The sequence below is a fragment of the Xenopus laevis genome, chromosome 9_10L (assembly GCF_017654675.1).
Source record: "Xenopus laevis strain J_2021 chromosome 9_10L, Xenopus_laevis_v10.1, whole genome shotgun sequence".
In the NCBI taxonomy this organism is placed as follows: domain Eukaryota; kingdom Metazoa; phylum Chordata; class Amphibia; order Anura; family Pipidae; genus Xenopus; species Xenopus laevis.
Window position 1 is genome coordinate 74948349 of NC_054387.1, and position 18777 is coordinate 74967125.

The 18777-nt window shown below is 39.2% G+C and overlaps 1 protein-coding gene across 1 annotated transcript in view; it reads right to left on the bottom strand.

Moving 5' to 3' along the window:
* Positions 1–18777, bottom strand: part of LOC108701845 (bile salt export pump) — a 43190-nt gene that overhangs the window by 15061 nt on the left and 9352 nt on the right. The window contains exons 2-17 of the mRNA XM_041577017.1: positions 14212–14272; positions 13270–13508; positions 12925–13009; positions 11882–12015; positions 11215–11386; positions 10417–10541; positions 9885–10059; positions 9691–9804; positions 8835–8945; positions 8423–8548; positions 6617–6820; positions 5928–6098; positions 4787–4967; positions 3288–3366; positions 1101–1236; positions 678–833 (exon numbers count right to left, since the gene is read on the bottom strand). Of these exons, the coding sequence (XP_041432951.1) occupies positions 678–833; positions 1101–1236; positions 3288–3366; positions 4787–4967; positions 5928–6098; positions 6617–6820; positions 8423–8548; positions 8835–8945; positions 9691–9804; positions 9885–10059; positions 10417–10541; positions 11215–11386; positions 11882–12015; positions 12925–13009; positions 13270–13508; positions 14212–14272 (2269 nt within the window). The remainder of the gene's footprint in view (positions 1–677; positions 834–1100; positions 1237–3287; positions 3367–4786; positions 4968–5927; positions 6099–6616; positions 6821–8422; positions 8549–8834; positions 8946–9690; positions 9805–9884; positions 10060–10416; positions 10542–11214; positions 11387–11881; positions 12016–12924; positions 13010–13269; positions 13509–14211; positions 14273–18777) is intronic.

Below are 18777 nucleotides of genomic sequence, written 5' to 3' on the forward strand. Positions count from 1 at the left end.
AGAGGTATGGCTCACAATCACTGCAGGGACAGTACCACTGACATATCAATATCAGAAACAGGAAGGCGCAAAATGCAAAAATGGGCAGTAACCACCATTTTTTTTAAATGTTTCACCTTGACTTGCCATATGCCTAAAGACTTTGATTCATAGCACATAGACATGTAACCATCTCCATGTATACAGCGATACCTGTGATTGGCAGTGCTTTATTCATGTGAGGGGGGACGCATGTCCTACCCCATACCCATCCCCTAAATTGCTTTATTGCAGTTTAAATAGAACTGATTAGGTTTAACACAAACGGTCCTGTAATTTTCTTTTTCATTTAATATACAATGACAACCCTTTCCCTCTTGAAATAAAAGGTGACCTGTGTGTGTTTTGTACATGTCTGTATTTTGTCTTCTTATAAAATAAAGCTGAAGTAGACTAATTTTATAATCTAAAACTCCCTTCTAATGTACTATATATATTAATCAAGCTTAATTGAAAAACATAGAACACCCAGCCCATTTATCTCATTTAAACATATGGCATATAGTATAGTATGCATTATGAGCTCCAGATGCAACACTAAATCAGTGTGTCTCATTCTTCACACTTTTATTGTTACATTTCATTTAAACTAAAGGTCTATCATGAATATAAAGCAGAAAAGTAAATGTAGGCCTTACCCCTAATATCTGACTGAACAGAATAGCATAAAGGGGTGTGACAACCCCATTAATTGCAGCACCAATGGATCCAACGAGGAGATATGGCCATTCTTCTGCATTGTATTTTAAAACCCGCCCTATAACAGATTTACTCTTCTTGCCCTTTTTCTTCTCCTGTAGGGAGTTGAATATTTGATAGTGAGGAAAAAGTATATTGCCAGTAATAAGAAATGGGAACTTAAAACAAGACACTAGACTACACACACAATATACTCACAATATGATACACTCAGAAAACAATATACTCACAATATAAGATTTAAAAAATAAAATAGATTTAAAAAATAATCACCTTTATTTCCTGGGGTTGAATTTTTATGCCACTTAACTACAATCACAGTATAATGGCTCTAAAGCCTACTACTTATATCTGCCCCCTACCTTCTCTGTCTCTTTAGTCTCTACTTGTTTCACAATTTCATCTTCCACCGGCATGGCTGTTCCGTCCACGTTGCCAGAAAGGGGGACAGGGAATATATTTGAAAGTTGGGATTTCGAACGCAAGCGTAAGGTGTTGCTATAAGAGAATCATGGAAGTACAGGTTGCCTTAATTAGCACTAGACGTTTAATTCAAACATTGCTATTTTGTCTCCTTCTATCTTTTATAGAAACTTTGACATGTGAATCCATTGCAAAAGGGCTTGCAATTTAAATATATGTATATATTATTATCAAGAGGCATTTTTCCATTACTCTGTGCACCCAGCACCAGCAATATTGATGAAAGGGTACATAAACCTTCCACTAACAGATCTGAGCACCCCTATCCAGGGTCGTACTGGGTTGGCAGAACACGGGAAAAAATCCGGTGGGCCCCGATCCCCCAGGCCAATGAACACCCCCCCCTGACGTGCTGAAGATAGGTTTAATTTAGTGTGCTCTGGGGAGGGTGGGTGGCCGTGGTCCTGCACCCACAAGTCCGACCGTGCCCCTATCTCTCCGAAGTAGTAAAACTAAACATACTTAATTGCACAAACAGAATCTCCATTGAGAATCATTCCTATTAAAGCTACATCTCTCATCTTATTGTTATCTAACATATTGATTTAGCTGTGCAGTTTTTGCTTCTCAATATTAGACAGCAATCAAGCCTCTGAAGGGACTTTGGCAATGATTGTATGAAACCAAGCAGAAAGTCAACTGTAAACAGAGAGGGCAATATTCTAACTGAAGGGTACTTTTTCATCAATTAGGCCATAATCCCTGCAGGACTTGAAGAATGTTTTTTTGTCCAGTGTTACTTTAAGAATCACATAACTCTCTTTATATGGCGTCATATACAGATTGTTCATCGTACTGAGATGAATCTTTCAATCCTTTTGTTTATGTCTAAGCCCTTCTGTTGTTTTCTTCTCATGGCTAGTAGAGGGAGCATTATCACACATATAATTATTTAACATGATGCAAAGTAAAATTGGTTTATTTCCAAAGTTTAAAGATTTACAGTAAACTTTCAACTTCTAAATACTAAAAAGGCTGGCTAAATACCATTGAATATAATTCCACTAAGTAACCCATTGCAAACAACTAAAAGGTTTTTTTTTTTCAAATAGATGAGCAATATAGGCTACCTGTTGATTGGACTCTTGGTAGACCTGGTGCAAACTTTGCAATTTTTATTATGTAAACCCCCTCCACCTACTTATTATCAATCACAAACATCAGCAGATTGAAAGAAAGGTCAAGCAATACCCTTGTAGTTAAGTGTGCAGATTAATCATAGCTCCTGGTATTTTGTAATCAGTATTGTCCCAATTGGGTGCCACCATGTTTTAAGCTAAGCTACTAATCATCCACCAGGGAATGCCATAAGGAGAAGATACAGTGAAAAGCTTTCAGGACCTTTCTGGAACAATATTGGACTACTGGGCACCCATTAAATGAGAAGGAAAGCTACCAAGGCAGTTTATTCCCAATAGATTAGGCACAACAGTACAAGCTAGAACACCATTTTTATACTTTAGAATGCTTTCCATTCCTGAGTAAACCGCATTAGACACTGTCTCTTTTTGTTTAGGATAGCAGCTGCCATATTAGCTTGCTGTGACATCACTTTGTGTCTGAGTCTCTCCCTGTTAGCTCATAGCTCTGAGCATAGATTACAACAGGGAGGGGAGGTGGGAGGGGGAGAGGAGCAAACTGAGCATGCTGCTCAGGCCTAAGCCCTGGGGGTTTGAGTTTCTTTGGACAGAGGACTCTGAGTAGCATTGCTTTGATGGTTAACTTGTGTTTTCATATAGACTTTTTTGATAAAGTTACTTAGTTTTAACCTTTCCTTCTCCTTTAAGGGGCCAGAGGAGTTGCTATATGTGGTGCCATGTGTGAGGCCTTGGACCTCCTTGATGAAAAGAGGATATTGTACAAAAGAGATTAATATTGCAATCACCCATTAAATGTAAAGAAAGCTATATCATTGTTAAAACTAGATTTATTTTGATCCGTTCCTTGTGGAATGATCATATTTCTACTGAAAACTCTAATCAGGCCCCATTATTCCTATAAGGGACACAGGGTTTTGGCTCCAGCTAATCTAAGATGAATGTATGAAATGGAATTAAGTTCCAAACCTTAAGCTTGAGCGATAGCTTCCTCTGATAAACGGTTTCTCTTTTTCTGCTGCAATGTCTTCAGTGACAGTTTTTTCTGCTTTAAAAAAAACAAACTATGAAAAAAATTGTTTTATCAGGATTTTTCATTGTTCAACAAGCAGGAAACAGGAGGCCATAACAGGAAACAAGAGACTCACCATATTTAATTTGGTGGGGGAAAAAACAATAGCCCAGGCTGGAAAAACAATATATTAAATAGTTTAAAAAAACGTTTGTTGGTTGGTTTGTTTATAAATACAATAGCCAGATGGATGTTTATTAAACCTTTTTAGTGCCAGCAGCTCTTTGACCTGCCGTGCAATGTCCTGGCACATCAAGATTGGCGTGGCAAATATCCAAGAACTAACTGGAAATGTAGCATGTATGTCCTTCATCAAGCACTGATCAATATTTAATAAAGGGTGAAGTGCAACTCAGAGCTGAACACTACTAAAGTCACAATGAAATGTCATACATGTTGCTTACAGGTGCAGATCCTGCCCACCAGTGTTCTGGCAGTTATCTTGTTGTTTTATACCATAAGTTCATTACTGTGCAGTTATGGCTTATTACTGGTATGAGACCTGCTATTCAGAATGCTCAGGACCTGGGGTTTTCCTGTAATTCAGAGCTTTCTAGATAACAAGTTTTCGGATAATGGATCCCATACAAGTATTACTTCAGTAGTAAGGATATGGAGCAGTTTAGGTGTTCAGAATGTGACAGCTCTGATATCAATGAAGAACGGGGAGCCATTTTAGGCAAACTAAGGGACTCATGTGACTCATAAATAAGCAGGCTGTGAACCACCATACCTTTCCTGAATTATAAATGGGACTTTGGGGTCCCAGTGAGTGCCACCTGCTGCCATACTGTTGAATTACCTTCGATTGGAACCTAGGCAGCATTAATAATAGCACTTTTCCCAAATACTAAATGCCTTTTTATTTCTTTTTTAGGATTTCTAATTTAAGCCATACTTTTTGACTGCCTTAAGTTCAAACAACCATTTTAATATTACCCTTTATTGACAGTATAGTGTACTGACATTTACAGAGATTGTTCCTCATTTACATCACTTCCTGCCCAATGAGGCTTGCTACTTAAGGTCCTTATCACATACACAGTAGGGGCAATTTGCCTGTATGTTTTTGGAGAGGGGAGTACTAAATATTCCACCATTCTACCCTTACAATAGACCAAGTAAAGAGGTAAAAGTTTTTTTGTTTGCAGACATCTGAGCATACAGCAGACCACAATGAAACAAAAACATTTTATATCTACACAATACAAATAAAGGGTATGTCAATTTAAAGGAAGTATTTTCATTGTACAGCATGTGTGGTCCTGTAAGCTGAAGCCATACATTCTCTGTTTAAAATCCTTATCATTTTATATAATTACTACTGACAGCTTAAATGTCAATCTCCTTGGCATTTATTATACTATTATATAATGTATTAAGTAGCTTGTGTTACCGGAGTTGTTGTTTTGATTCTGTAGGGTGACCAGTGTAAAGTAAACCCCTTTTAATTTCATAAGTTCTTCATGGGTTCCTTTTTCTACAGCTCTTCCACCATCAAATCCCACAATGATATCTGCACTCCGGACAGTAGAGAGACGATGGGCAATGGAAATGGTTGTTCTCCCACTCTGTACCTTTGTGGAGAGGATAACAACATTTAAAATGAAATTTTGTCACTTTAGTGATATCATCATGGCCCTAGGATATTCGCTGTATTAGTCAAAGTTATGTGGGCCACTTCGACCTGACTTTTATTGTGGTTTACTATAGCCCTAAATCTCAAAACTAACTAACTAAGTTTGCTCTTAATTACATATGTTGTTGGCAAGCCATTTATGAAGTCCATAGAAGATAAGAGATTATTTGTGGTGATAATGATATGAGATTATACAGATAAGATAACAAGTTGCTCCTGGTTTTACCATGGCAGTAGATCAGCTGATAAGCTCTATTTCAGTGTACTACCCATACAAAAGCTATAACTGTATTGTATATTAGACCAACATTTTGCCCTGCCATAATAATTACAGGCTAGTATGCAGATTAGTACCCTGGTAATAAAAGTCTACATGGAAAGTTCATTTTAATGTTTAATTTTAGAAATACGGTAAAGTTAGACAGTTATCTCTTGCTTGTATGTGTTATTATATGATTGTTATCCCTCGTTATTATCTACAGGTGCCATGCTACAATTATTTCAACCGTAATAGCTACTCTTTGCAATTTCAGGTTCCCAGCCCCATGAAATAAATCAAGCAGATGGCAGAATCAGAGATATAGGCCATTGCATGGACCCTTCTACATACAGCAATAACACTGTATTATATTCTGGTTCTATTAGGCCCATATTTATGGCAAGGTCACAAAGGCTCTAGGGTGGCAGAATTTCATGGGCGGCATGCTGCCCAGCTGCATCCAAATTTGATATGAGCAGTGGAGACTGGCGTGTGGGAGCTTTTAAAATATCCTGCATGTTTCTGGTGCTGAACCGTTTATATGCGCGCATACATGCATGCAAAGGAAGGGGGCAGGGAGGGAAAGTGGACACACCTAGGGGCACCTTGCTAGTAAGTCCGGCCCTGGGAATGACTAACCTTATTCAGAGCCTCTTGCACTATAGCTTCACTCTCATTGTCCAGTGCAGATGTGGCCATATCCAAAAGGAGGATTTTGGGGTTTCTGATGAGGGCTCGAGCAATGGCAATTCTTTGCTTCTGCCCACCACTCATCTGGCCTCCTCCCTCTCCAACAAGAGTCTCAAATTTCTAAGACAGAGGTACAATAAAATGCAATTGTTAGCAATTGTTAGTAAAAGTAATTAAATCATAATGTTTTATTTAATCCTGTCATAAAAGCCTCAGATGGGAAATTGACAAAATGTCTAGCCCCATGTCAGATTTCAAAATTGAATATAAAAAAATCTGTTTGCTCTTTTGAGAAATGGATTTCAGTGCAGAAGTCTGCTGGAGCAGCACTGTTAACTGATGTGTTTTGAAAAAAACATGTTTTCTCATGACAGTATCCCTTTAAGGAAAATCTCTATGTAATATCATTGTGATGAGCACTTACAAGAGGAGAACTACCAATTGTCCATTCTAGAAACTTTGCAAATTCCATTGTACAGTGTAGGAAATTCAGTGAAATGCTGCATAAGACTTGCACATAGCATATTTTTTATTCTAACTGAGACATGCATAAGAAACCAAACCCATTACTACTATGGGATTAACTTGCATCTACATCACTCCAGCCTTTGTAGTAAAGCTCCTTTGCCTCAGTTTACCTGAGGTAAATCCATTATGAAATTGTAGGCATTAGCGTCTTTTGCTGCCTTTTCAATATCGTCCATAGTGACCCCGTCTCGTCCATAGGAAATGTTCTCGGCAATGGTCGTGGCAAACAACACTGGTTCTTGTTCCACAACACCAATCAAAGAGCGCAGCCACTTAGCGTTTAGTGTACGGAGGTCATGTCCATCTAACGTTACCTGCAAAATTCAGGGATAAGAAAATGAGAGGAAAAAAAGTCAAATACAAGGTAGTTTACTTATATACTTTTAAGGATATTGTAAAATAACCTTTTTTTTATATCCATCATAACATTATCTTTGAGTGCTATTTATAATTTTGCCATAAAAGCATTTGCCTGATGCTTTTACATTACCTTTCTTACCCCCATGTTCCTCTATGAGGAGGCTGCAATATTTGTGCAGCAGTAGTCGGTTAGCATTAGAAACTCTAACTGACAGACTGAGTTCGGACAGTCAGGTTGGCAAAACAGGTTTATGAACTTTAAGTAATAATTACTTACAAAAGCAGAAATATCAGCAAAAAACGATCGTGACCTATAGGTAACTTTTAATGTAGATTTATATTTTGAAAATAAAATATTTAGTATTGATTATGAGGAGATCACATGCTTCCTAATGATACCAAATAGGGCCAGCCTATACCCACCAGTTAGGAAGGATGGTTTCTGGGGGCTGGAGACACCCCTCATGTTTGGTATCATTCTGATCATCCACATATGGATCACAACATGCCCATATTTCTATTCTAATATTCAGTACTGTCAAGTACCAATATTATATTACAAAAACTGGCCTGAAAAAAGCAATCATCTATTGGGAGTGATAAATGACACATTCCTGGGCCCCCCTAACTCAGGCATAAGGAAATGAGGCAATGTCCCAGTAGGTCATAAAAAGATGGGGAGACCTAATCATTACCAAGTTTGATGGCAGTATGTGGCCAAGTTCCCAGCTCTTGCCTCTTGAAGGACACAAAGAAATTTTAGTTTGGTATATATAGGGTTTCTCACTGTTTTATTCCATTTTTATTTTACTTATTGTTTGCAATTCAATGTCTTCTTTGTAAAATAATTTTTGTATCCATAAATGCACTGTTTACTTTTTAATAAATCTAGAATTGAATACATTTTGTCCTTTTGCTCTAAAATAACCCATAGCCTGTATGAAAGCTTTTACCTAGGTGTATTAACTGTCTGTGTGTGTGAAAAGGGAAACATTTCCATTGATCTACTATTTAATGAGTTGAGTGTTTGGAAGGTAATTTTACCCTTTGGCTGCTGGAGAGCTTGTTCAATTAGTTGAAACTAACCCTGACTACAGTGAGAGTGCGGAATACATTGGTGTAAAGTGGAATATTACCTGTTGTAAAGGGTAGGAAATAGTTATAGTGGGTCTCTATCCATCTAAGTGTTAAAGAGAGTGTCAGCGAGTGAATGTGCTGGGTGTTGGTATGTTTTGGGCATCTGACGTGAGTCTAACCCGTATTTAAGGTGACTGTGAGAAGTGTGACCCCTTTAGCCACATCCAGAGTCATGTGCGGCTGAGGATGCCATTTTAGTGACAGTTTATAACATAGGCTGTGATGTTTTCAAAGGTCAGATCCACACAGATCACAATGTAATCTCCACTGGAGCAGGGACTGATAGAAATGAGTTATAATTTATTTAAACCATTGCAGAATATGCCAGCACTATGTTTAAAGCATAATAATTACTGAGAGGTGAGGTTTACCTGCTAAAATACAAGAGATTAAATGTTTCCTATTAACATTTTCTGTACCTTTCCATCTGTGGGGTCATAGAATCTCTGGATGAGCTGAACTGCAGAACTTTTCCCTGAACCACTGGGTCCAACAAAAGCCGTGGTTTCTCCAGGTTTAACTGAGATATTGAGATCACTTAAAGTCTGTGGAGATGGAGATGGGAAAATAATTTACATTTGTGCTTCAATATGAACAGATTCAATATAATGACCGAAACCACAATATCTTTTGCTGTTCCAGAAAATTATATATTTTTTTAAAATCTTTCCAGATGAAAGTTGTATTAATATATATTCTTTATATCATAATATTGTGTATAGATATTGTCAAGAGTTCAGTTTCAATAAAAATGTTTGAGATATTTTATAAACTACCATAAAAATGTGTCACTTGGATGGTTTTTAAATAAGGCTTGAGTGCTTTTCATACCTTTATATCAGGTCTGGATGGAAAGCAGAAATTGACGTTATGGAACTCAATGTCTCCCTTCACCTGGTCCAATTTATGGCCTTCTTCAGACATACAATCAATTACTGGATTCTATAAATCAAGTTAGAATGAAAATATAAATTTTTGGAGGTCCAAGTTAGAATAAATCACCTACACCATGGCAAAAGTAAAATTAGGTGTTGATTTACTATAGCTCAGTAGTAGGGTCCTGAAACCACTTATTAAATGCTGGGTAATCCTCAGGGTAAGAATGAATGCTTTTTGCTTAAAGGAGAAGGAATAGCATTTTACATTTGAGGTGCCAAAAGTTAGGCACCCCAAGTGACTATTTTTACTTACCTGACACCCCGGGCCGTTGTTCCAATCAGCAGGGTTTTTCTAGCGAGCACCACGGAGAGATCCTCTTCCTGCTTCATCGGTTTTGAAATTTCCTGTGGCAGACGCATGCGCAGTAGAGCGAAATAGCGGACTTTTTAGTTAAAATCCTGCTTTTCGCTCTACTGCGCATGCGCAACTGCATGAAGTCCCAAAGAAGCAGGAAGAGGATCTCTCCATGGTGGTCACTAGAAGTACCCCGGGACATTGCAGTTGTCTGCTGATAGGCGTGCCGGTCCATGGTGTCGGGTTAGTAAAAGTAGTCACTTGGGGGTATCTAACTTTTCGCACCCCCAAGTGTAAAATGCTATATCTTCTCCTTTAATTTATAGGTCCACAAATTATGGGTTTGGTTATATATGGGACAAATGCAGTGGGTAAGTTTGCCTGTTTGATATAGAATAAGAGTAGGGGTCTGACCTTTGATAAATAGGCCTCCACAAATAATTCATATACTTACCAAGTCTATGGTTTCATATATGATGGTGGCGGCTGCTCGGCCAGATGCAAATGCTTCTAAACAAGGAGATGCCTGGCCTAGATTCATTGCAGCAACTAAGACTCCAAAGAAGACCTATGAGTTAAATATAAAATTCTTATAATTCTTATGCAGCTTTTCACTTTAGTTACCCTATGTATGATCATTTGACTTACCTGAAGAAGACTTCCTGGTGATAACTCTTTTGAGTCAATTACCAGCTGGGATCCATACCAAAATGCTAGTGAATAACATAAGAATATAATGCACCACATATAACCTTGGAAAAAGCCAATAATAGTCCCTTTGCGAATGCCCCAAGTTTGTGCCTCCTCCAAGTTATTGTCATACCTGCGGAAGTACAATGGGCAGTTTATAATGCAGTAGAGACAAACAATCAATATACAGTAATTCGCTTATTTCAAAATGAAAGTGACAATGAAATATTATATCAGAAATATATAGTGATATTACTATAAGTGATCAATTGTGGAACTTTTGACATCCATCTGCTTTACAGAGAATATGTGTACCACCCACTATGGAAAGCAGAAAAGTGTCAAGTCTCAGAATTCACTAAATGGACTGAAGTGAAGTAGAAGTTCAATAACCAAACAGGTGTGAAATATTCCCTACCATTCATTGTGCATGGTTTCTTGCAGTTCTCCAAGCACAGCAGCCCAGTTAATATAAAATAGTATTCCTCACCTCTCGGCCTCCTTTTTCTCTCCACCAAATGCAGCCACAGTACGAATAGCAGAGAGAACTTCATCAGCTACTGAGCCTGCCTTGGCATATGCTTTTAGCTCCCGGCCTGTTAACCTGGCAACAGCCTTGAAGTATTAAAAGAAATCAAAGGTTTAGTATGTTGTAATGACATTACTGTAATGAAAATCCAGCAATGCATTCGTTGGTATTGTCTTTTTCAATATCATCTGTTATGTCCATTTGGGTGCTAACTGAGAACCGGAACTGCTGGCCTGTTATTGAGTGCCCTGTCCCCGCTGCTGGAACCTACCCACACTGCCCATCCTGGAAATGATGTCACTGATAGGTGAAAGTGATGTCACTACTCCAGATGCAGATCAACCAGGTAAAAAGAAAAAAAAGTTAGTTTTAACTTCAGGATGTGGGGGTAAGGCGAGCCTGCAATTGGCCTGGGAATGGTACCCAGACAGGTTACTCACAGACAGCCCGTCTGGTCAGGAAACTGGGATCTTTCTACCCGACCACTTTGCAGGTATTCCACAGGTACCTGACCCAACACAGGACTCTAATTTAAAATCACTGGATGGGTGCCATTTGTTGTGCACCCACAATGGGCACACATTGGGAAACATTGCTAACCTCTTGTCCTGGACCAGTGCATTTTTATGAAAGAAATGGTTCCCCTTTAATAAAGAAACTATTCGACTAATGGTTTTCAGCTTTCTATGACACACTCTACTACTTTCCATCCTCAGGGTCGAAGAGTTAAAGAAAGAAGAATGAAAAGCAATTAATTACCACTGCCATCAGTCCCGCTCCTAAGCCAATTAGTGGACTGACTGCCACAATAACAAGGGTTAATTTCCAGTTTCCAACAAAGCCGATTAGGAAGCCAAAGATAAATGTAGAAATCCTCTCAATGAAGATGGCAACTTGATCAGCGATGGCATTGTTGATTTTGTTGATGTCACTATAAAACAAATAGAGAGTTACCATAAGCATTAAGCAAACACAACCGTACCTGTAAGCTGTAGGATTTCTACTTAAAGGGTTTCTAGAAAATGAAATGAAGAATTGTGTGTGTGCTTTTTTAAGGTTACAGACTGTAAGTAGTGGTGATCAAAATGCCATGTGCCCCATACCACTGAGTCTCATACGTGGTACTAGTTTATTTCAGAAAGCCATACCCTAAATGCCACTACTTTAGGCCAGTCGTCACCTTCTGCTATGGCTGCATTACAGAAGGTTGTGACTAGACAGTAAGTGGATAATGGAGGTTTTAGTTTGCTCTTTAGTAGTTATACTGACACAAAAGAAAGACGTCACAGTAGCTCTTAATAAATGGAAGCAACGGTAGGACATTGTCCTTCATTAGTACTTGTAACTCTTCTTTACAGCTATAATAATCAAATAAAAGGTTCAAATACATTGCAATATTAACATTTTATTCAGTCACATTTCTTACTCGGAAATTCTTGTATTCAGTTCTCCAACTGAATTGCTGTCAAACCAACCAATATCGAGTCTCATTATCTTCTTGAAATATTCCTTACGAACAATTTGTATTTGACGAGCTGCCACCGTGACCCATAAGGAAATCTATAATGAAAGGATGTGTTTAATGTGATGATCTGACCATAACCGCCACCTTGGAACTATTTTATATAATGAGAAGCTAAAGCATATCATATATTAACACATTGTTTCACTAGAAATGTACATCCTGTTAGGTATATCCTGCTAGGTGTTATCTATTTGCAATTTGGAGTTTATCCATGACACTGATAGCATCGACTGAGTTTCTCGGACCCACCAGAGAACATTGAGTGCCTACCCTTACAAGTAGAAATAGGCAATGTTAAATGTAATAAGTGTCATACAGACCTATATTGGCAATATAATATAATATAATTTGTCCTTGGTTGGGGCCTATTTCTTAAACTATTGAAGCCTTTATACTAGCCCTCCATTAACTCTCCAGTTCTAATTGGTCTACTGCAACAGTCCCTAGACTCAGACCTAACGTTTTGCACACCACTTCCTAGATGCCTAAACCCCCAACAAGCCCCAATCAACAGTTGCCATTAGCAAAATTATGCTCCTCCACCAGCCCCTTATGGTGGAAAATGCTCGCAATAACATTGTTCCACACCATTTCAATTCGTCTGATCCCCCCACCCAGCCAATTCCTGTTAGGACTACTCTCCTCATCTTCCAAGTACCAAAACCACGTCTTCCTGCTAACCTCTAGCTATCTGATGGGCAGCTGCCAACTTAACTATGTTTATTAAACAGCTGTAGCACAATCCAGACTCAACCACAAAATAGGAAAAAAAGAGATTATATTTGTCTATTGTACCAGTGTGAAGTGTATACTATAAACTACTACCAAAACAGCTGAAAATGAAGCAATTTCATCTCTTATACTTGTGCATTTTTACCTTTACCTTGCCCTGCATCTGGATAGTGCACAACCGTGGTTGTTAGAATGGTTTAACATAAACCTACCTGAAAGTAACTCAGCACCAGAACAATAACACCAATAGCGATGTAGTAGTAGGCAAATTCCGTCATCCTTTCTTCAATTTTAGTTCTGTTGAATAAGAGGTAAGAGTGGAACTGTAGTCAATGATGTTTTGACCAATGGTTGGAATATGGCATATTTGGGTGAATAGGAAATATTCAGTTAGTCAGACTGCATAACCTAGTGGTTTCATTCTAGTTGCAGTCCATGGCCAGTTTTAGGTAATGGACCTTCAGTCACATGCAGATTTATAGTGCATTAGCCACACCTTGCACTTAGTCCCAACTAAGAGTCAAAGTACCTATAGTTACATAGTCATTGTGTCTTACCCACAGACTACGGTGCTGTTATCTACAAGGTACTCAGTTCCATTCTTCCACCAAATTGTATTATTGATGCATTCCTTATTTATATCCTGTAGTTCTTGCATCTCTCTGTCATATGTGATAAAGGTATCAGTCATTATGCCGTAGATCAAAAGCATCATTGGCTGGGCAGCACCATGGATTAGGGCACACAAGCCTCCAATGATCATCATGATTATGTCAGTTCCAGATGCAAAGCGGAACTATAGTGCAAAGATAGGTTTTGGTTAGTATATGACAAATGACAATTGTGTGGTCTATCATTTATCTATCATCTACAGTATCTGTCATCTATAATCTATCTCTTTATCATCCATCTATCTATCATCTATCTATCTATCTATCTATCTATCTATCTATCTATCTATCTATCATCTGTTTTGTGGGTCTATCTATCATCTATTATTCATCTCTCTATCTCTATCTATCATCTATCTATCTATCTATCTATCTATCTATCTATCTATCAATCAATCGTTTATATATCTCTTTATCATCTATCATATATCTATCATCTATCGTTTATATATAGTACTGTATATATCATCTATCTATCTATTTATCTATCTACCTATCATCTATCATTTAAATATCTATCATCTATCTTTTTATCATCTATTTATCAACTATCTATCTATTATCTATCTATAGTATATCTATTTATCTGGGTCCCCAATTCTTGTGGGCTTGAAACCCCTATCTCCCTAATCAGCCCCATTTTATTTTTTCAATCTTACCCCCTAAAGCCCTTATAAGATGCAGATTTGACATCAGTTATCTTTTGGACCGTAAGCCATTAAATTCACATAGCAACAGCCTCTCCACCAAGGTTCAGTGCTTTTGTGTGGTATTTTTGGGTATCCTTTCGTTGCTAACATTGCATAAAAGCAAACAATAAATATTTACCAACTGAAAGAACCCAACACGGATTTCTTTTACTTTTTTCTTCTTTAATTCTTTCTTAGACCTGGTAGAAGGTGATAAGAGAAACTGTTAGAAATCTATAGACTTTGACATGTGTAAACTATATCACACATGAGAAAGAGGTGGGTCATGAGAGTATACAACTTATCAGCAATTGCACCCAATGACTTCTACCTCTTATTGCTAAACCCCAACTCTGGAGAGCTTTTAAAAAAGTTGGGGTAGCCTGCAGTTCTACAGCTTTACATTGTAATGCAAGTATTAACAATCAGACCACTATGAGGTATAGAATCTGTAATTATACAGGTAGTATGCATGTGCAATGGGCAGTAGTCAACTGAAAATATTTTAAAGACAAACAGAGTACATATGCTGTAGTAGAACCAACATTTCCAGACCCCAAAAGAAGCCAGTACTTAAACATGAAATCAGACTTAGTCTTTCTACCATGACATTCACCTAAGTAATAATGTTCTTTGTGAGTAAAGCAACAGCATCCTAATCTTTATTGTGTGCTGACTGCTCTCTGATAAGGGACTAATACTAAGTCTCTGAGATCCAAGATCCAATAGTTATAGATCAAGGTTTGCCCTCTAGTCCCATTTTAAGGTTAATGACACTTAGGGCGATGTTCCCATAGCTGTTAAAATATAAACAATAGTTCTCTAAGGACATGACTAAGTGATTTTGCAGATACACCCAACCATATGTTTGTATCAAGGGACTAAAAACGTGTTAGACTTATAAGGCTTTATTTATAAATTTCCTTGGAAATGTTTAAATCCTACTCTGATGACTTTTAAATCAAGAAAAAAACTGCATTTTACAGGCGTCTGTCATATTTGAGTATCAACAGTAGAGATGTCGCGAACTGTTCGCCGGCGAACTTGTTCACGCGAACATCGGGTGTTCGCGCTCGCCGGAAGTTCGCGAACGTCGCGCGACGTTCGCCATTTTGGGTTCGCCATTGTTGGCGCTTTTTTTTGCCCTCTCACCCCAGACCAGCAGGTACATGGCAGCCAATCAGGAAGCTCTCCCCTGGACCACTCCCCTTCCCTATAAAAACCGAAGCCCTGCAGCGTTTTTTCACTCTGCCTGTGTGTGCTGAAGAGATAGTGTAGGGAGAGAGCTGCTGCCTGTTAGTGATTTCAGGGACAGTTGAAAGTTTGCTGGCTAGTAATCGTTTTTTTTTTATTTTACTTTTTTTTATTTTACTACCGCTGTAGTAGTGTATAAGTTGACCTTTTAGGCATTATTTGCCCTGTAGGCATTATTTGCACACTGTTTTCTTCAACCCGCCATCGAGCTGTGTGACCTTGTTCCCATTCTGTCTAAATATCCATAATATTACCGTCTCCAGAAAAAACACCGGAGTCACTTTTTTCAAGCAGCCATAATATATTTTACGTAATCCGTATCCACCGCTGTAGTAGTGTATACGTTGGCCTTGTAGGCATTATTTGCACACTGTTTTCTTCAACCCGCCATCGAGCTGTGTGACCTTGTTCCCATTCTGTCTAAATATCCATAATATTACCGTCTCCAGAAAAAACACCGGAGTCACTTTTTTCAAGCAGCATTCATATATTTTACGTAATCCGTATCCACCGCTGTAGTAGTGTATACGTTGGCCTTGTAGGCATTATTTGCACACTGTTTTCTTCAACCCGCCATCGAGCTGTGTGACCTTGTTCACATTCTGTCTAAATATCCATAATATTACCGTCTCCAGAAAAAACACCGGAGTCACTTTTTTCAAGCAGCATTCATATATTTTACGTAATCCGTATCCACCGCTGTAGTAGTGTATACGTTGGCCTTGTAGGCATTATTTGCACACTGTTTTCTTCAACCCGCCATCGAGCTGTGTGACCTTGTTCCCATTCTGTCTAAATATCCATAATATTACCGTCTCCAGAAAAAACACCGGAGTCACTTTTTTCAAGCAGCATTCATATATTTTACGTAATCCGTATCCACCGCTGTAGTAGTGTATACGTTGGCCTTGTAGGCATTATTTGCACACTGTTTTCTTCAACCCGCCATCGAGCTGTGTGACCTTGTTCACATTCTGTCTAAATATCCATAATATTACCGTCTCCAGAAAAAACACCGGAGTCACTTTTTCAAGCAGCATTCATATATTTTACGTAATCCGTATCCACCGCTGTAGTAGTGTATACGTTGGCCTTGTAGGCATTATTTGCACACTGTTTTCTTCAACCCGCCATCGAGCTGTGTGACCTTGTTCCCATTCTGTCTAAATATCCATAATATTACCGTCTCCAGAAAAAACACCGGAGTCACTTTTTTCAAGCAGCATTCATATATTTTACGTAATCCGTATCCACCGCTGTAGTAGTGTATACGTTGGCCTTGTAGGCATTATTTGCACACTGTTTTCTTCAACCCGCCATCGAGCTGTGTGACCTTGTTCCCATTCTGTCTAAATATCCATAATATTACCGTCTCCAGAAAAAACACCGGAGTCACTTTTTTCAAGCAGCCATAATATATTTTATGTAATCCGTATCCACCGCTGTAGTAGTGTATACGTTGGCCTTGTAGGCATTATTTGCACACTGTTTTCTTCAACCCGCCATCGAGCTGTGTGACCTTGTTCCCATTCTGTCTAAATATCCATAATATTACCGTCTCCAGAAAAAACACCGGAGTCACTTTTTTCAAGCAGCCATAATATATTTTACGTAATCCGTATCCACCGCTGTAGTAGTGTATACGTTGGCCTTGTAGGCATTATTTGCACACTGTTTTCTTCAACCCGCCATCGAGCTGTGTGACCTTGTTCACATTTTGTCTAAATATTGATAATATTATCGTCTCTAGAAAAAACCACTTGAGTTACTTTTTTTCAAGCAGCATTCATATATTTTACGTAATCCGTATCCACCGCTGTAGTAGTGTATACATTGACCTTGTAGGCATTATTTGCACACTGTTTTCTTCAACCCGCCATCGAGCTGTGTGACCTTGTTCACATTTTGTCTAAATATTGATAATATTATCGTCTCTAGAAAAACCACTTGAGTTACTTTTTTTCAAGCAGCATTCATATATTTTACGTAATCCGTATCCACCGCTGTAGTAGTGTATACGTTGACTTTGTAGGCATTATTTGCACAGTGTTTTCTTCAACCCGCCATCTAGCTGTGTGTATTATCGTTTCCAGAAAAACCAACTGAGTTTTTGTTGTTGTTGTTGTTTTTTTAAAAATAATGCCAGGCAAAGGCAGGCCGCCACGCAGAGGCCGTGCTAGGGGCCGTGCTGCTATGCAATCCTGTGGCCCTAGCAAATTGCCCAGTTTTAAAAAGCCAATGACCCTGAACTCCCAAAATGCTGAAGAGGTAGTTGACTGGCTTACACAGCACACCCCATCCTCTACCGTTTCTAACTTTACCACAACATCCTCCTCATCCTCCACTGCTATGGCCACCCCACGTAACACTTCCTCCACCACCGGTGCCCCTTCTTCACTGGGGTCAGAGGAGTTATTTTCCAATGAGTTTCTTGAACTGAGTAATGCGCAACCATTATTGCCAGAAGAAGATGAAGGAGATGAGGACCTTACACCAGATTTAATTCTGGCAGAGAACACGATAGAGATGGACATAATGAGTGATGAGGAGGAGGTCCCCGCTGCTGCTTCCTTCTGTGATGTGTCAGAAGAAATTAATGCATCTGAGGAGAATGATGATGAGGAGATTGATGTTTTGTGGGTGCCTAGTAGAAGAGAGCAAGAGGAGGGTAGTTCAGATGGAGAGACGGAGAGTCAGAGAGGCAGTAGGAGAATAAGACTTAGAAGAAGCAGGGAGGACAGCCCGCAGGGATCAGTAGGGCAACAACATGTATCGGCACCTGTGTTCAGCCGGCCAACGCACCCGCCATTGCCGCCAATACCGCCAACTCCGCCAACTTCTACTGTTACCGCCAGATCGCACACTTCCAAAAAGTCAGCAGTGTGGGATTTTTTTAATGTGTGTGCCTCTGACAAAAGCATTGTAATTTGCAATGAGTGCAGTCAGAAACTGAGCCTTGGTAAGCCCAACAGCCACATAGGTACAACTTCTATGCGAAGGCACATGAGCGGCAAGCACAAAGCACTTTGGGAGCAACACCTCAAAGGCAACAGGCAAACTAAAAGCCACACTCCTTCTGGTCCAGCATCTTACTGCTCTACCTCTGCTCTCCTTGACCCGTCTGAACCACCCTCCACTCCGCCTTCCACCTTGACCACCTGTTCCCATTCCCAGTCATCTGCCACCAGCCAAGTTTCTGTGAAGGCCATGTTTGAGCGTAAGAAGCCAATGTCTGACTGTCACCCCCTTGCCCGGCGTCTGACAGCTGGCTTGTCTGCACTCTTAGCCCGCCAGCTTTTACCATACCAGCTGGTGGACTCTGAGGCCTTCCGCAAATTTGTAGCAATTGGGACACCGCAGTGGAAGGTACCCAGCCGCAATTTTTTTTCTAAAAAGGGAATACCACACCTGTACCAACATGTGCAGAGCCAAGTTACCGCATCTCTGTCAC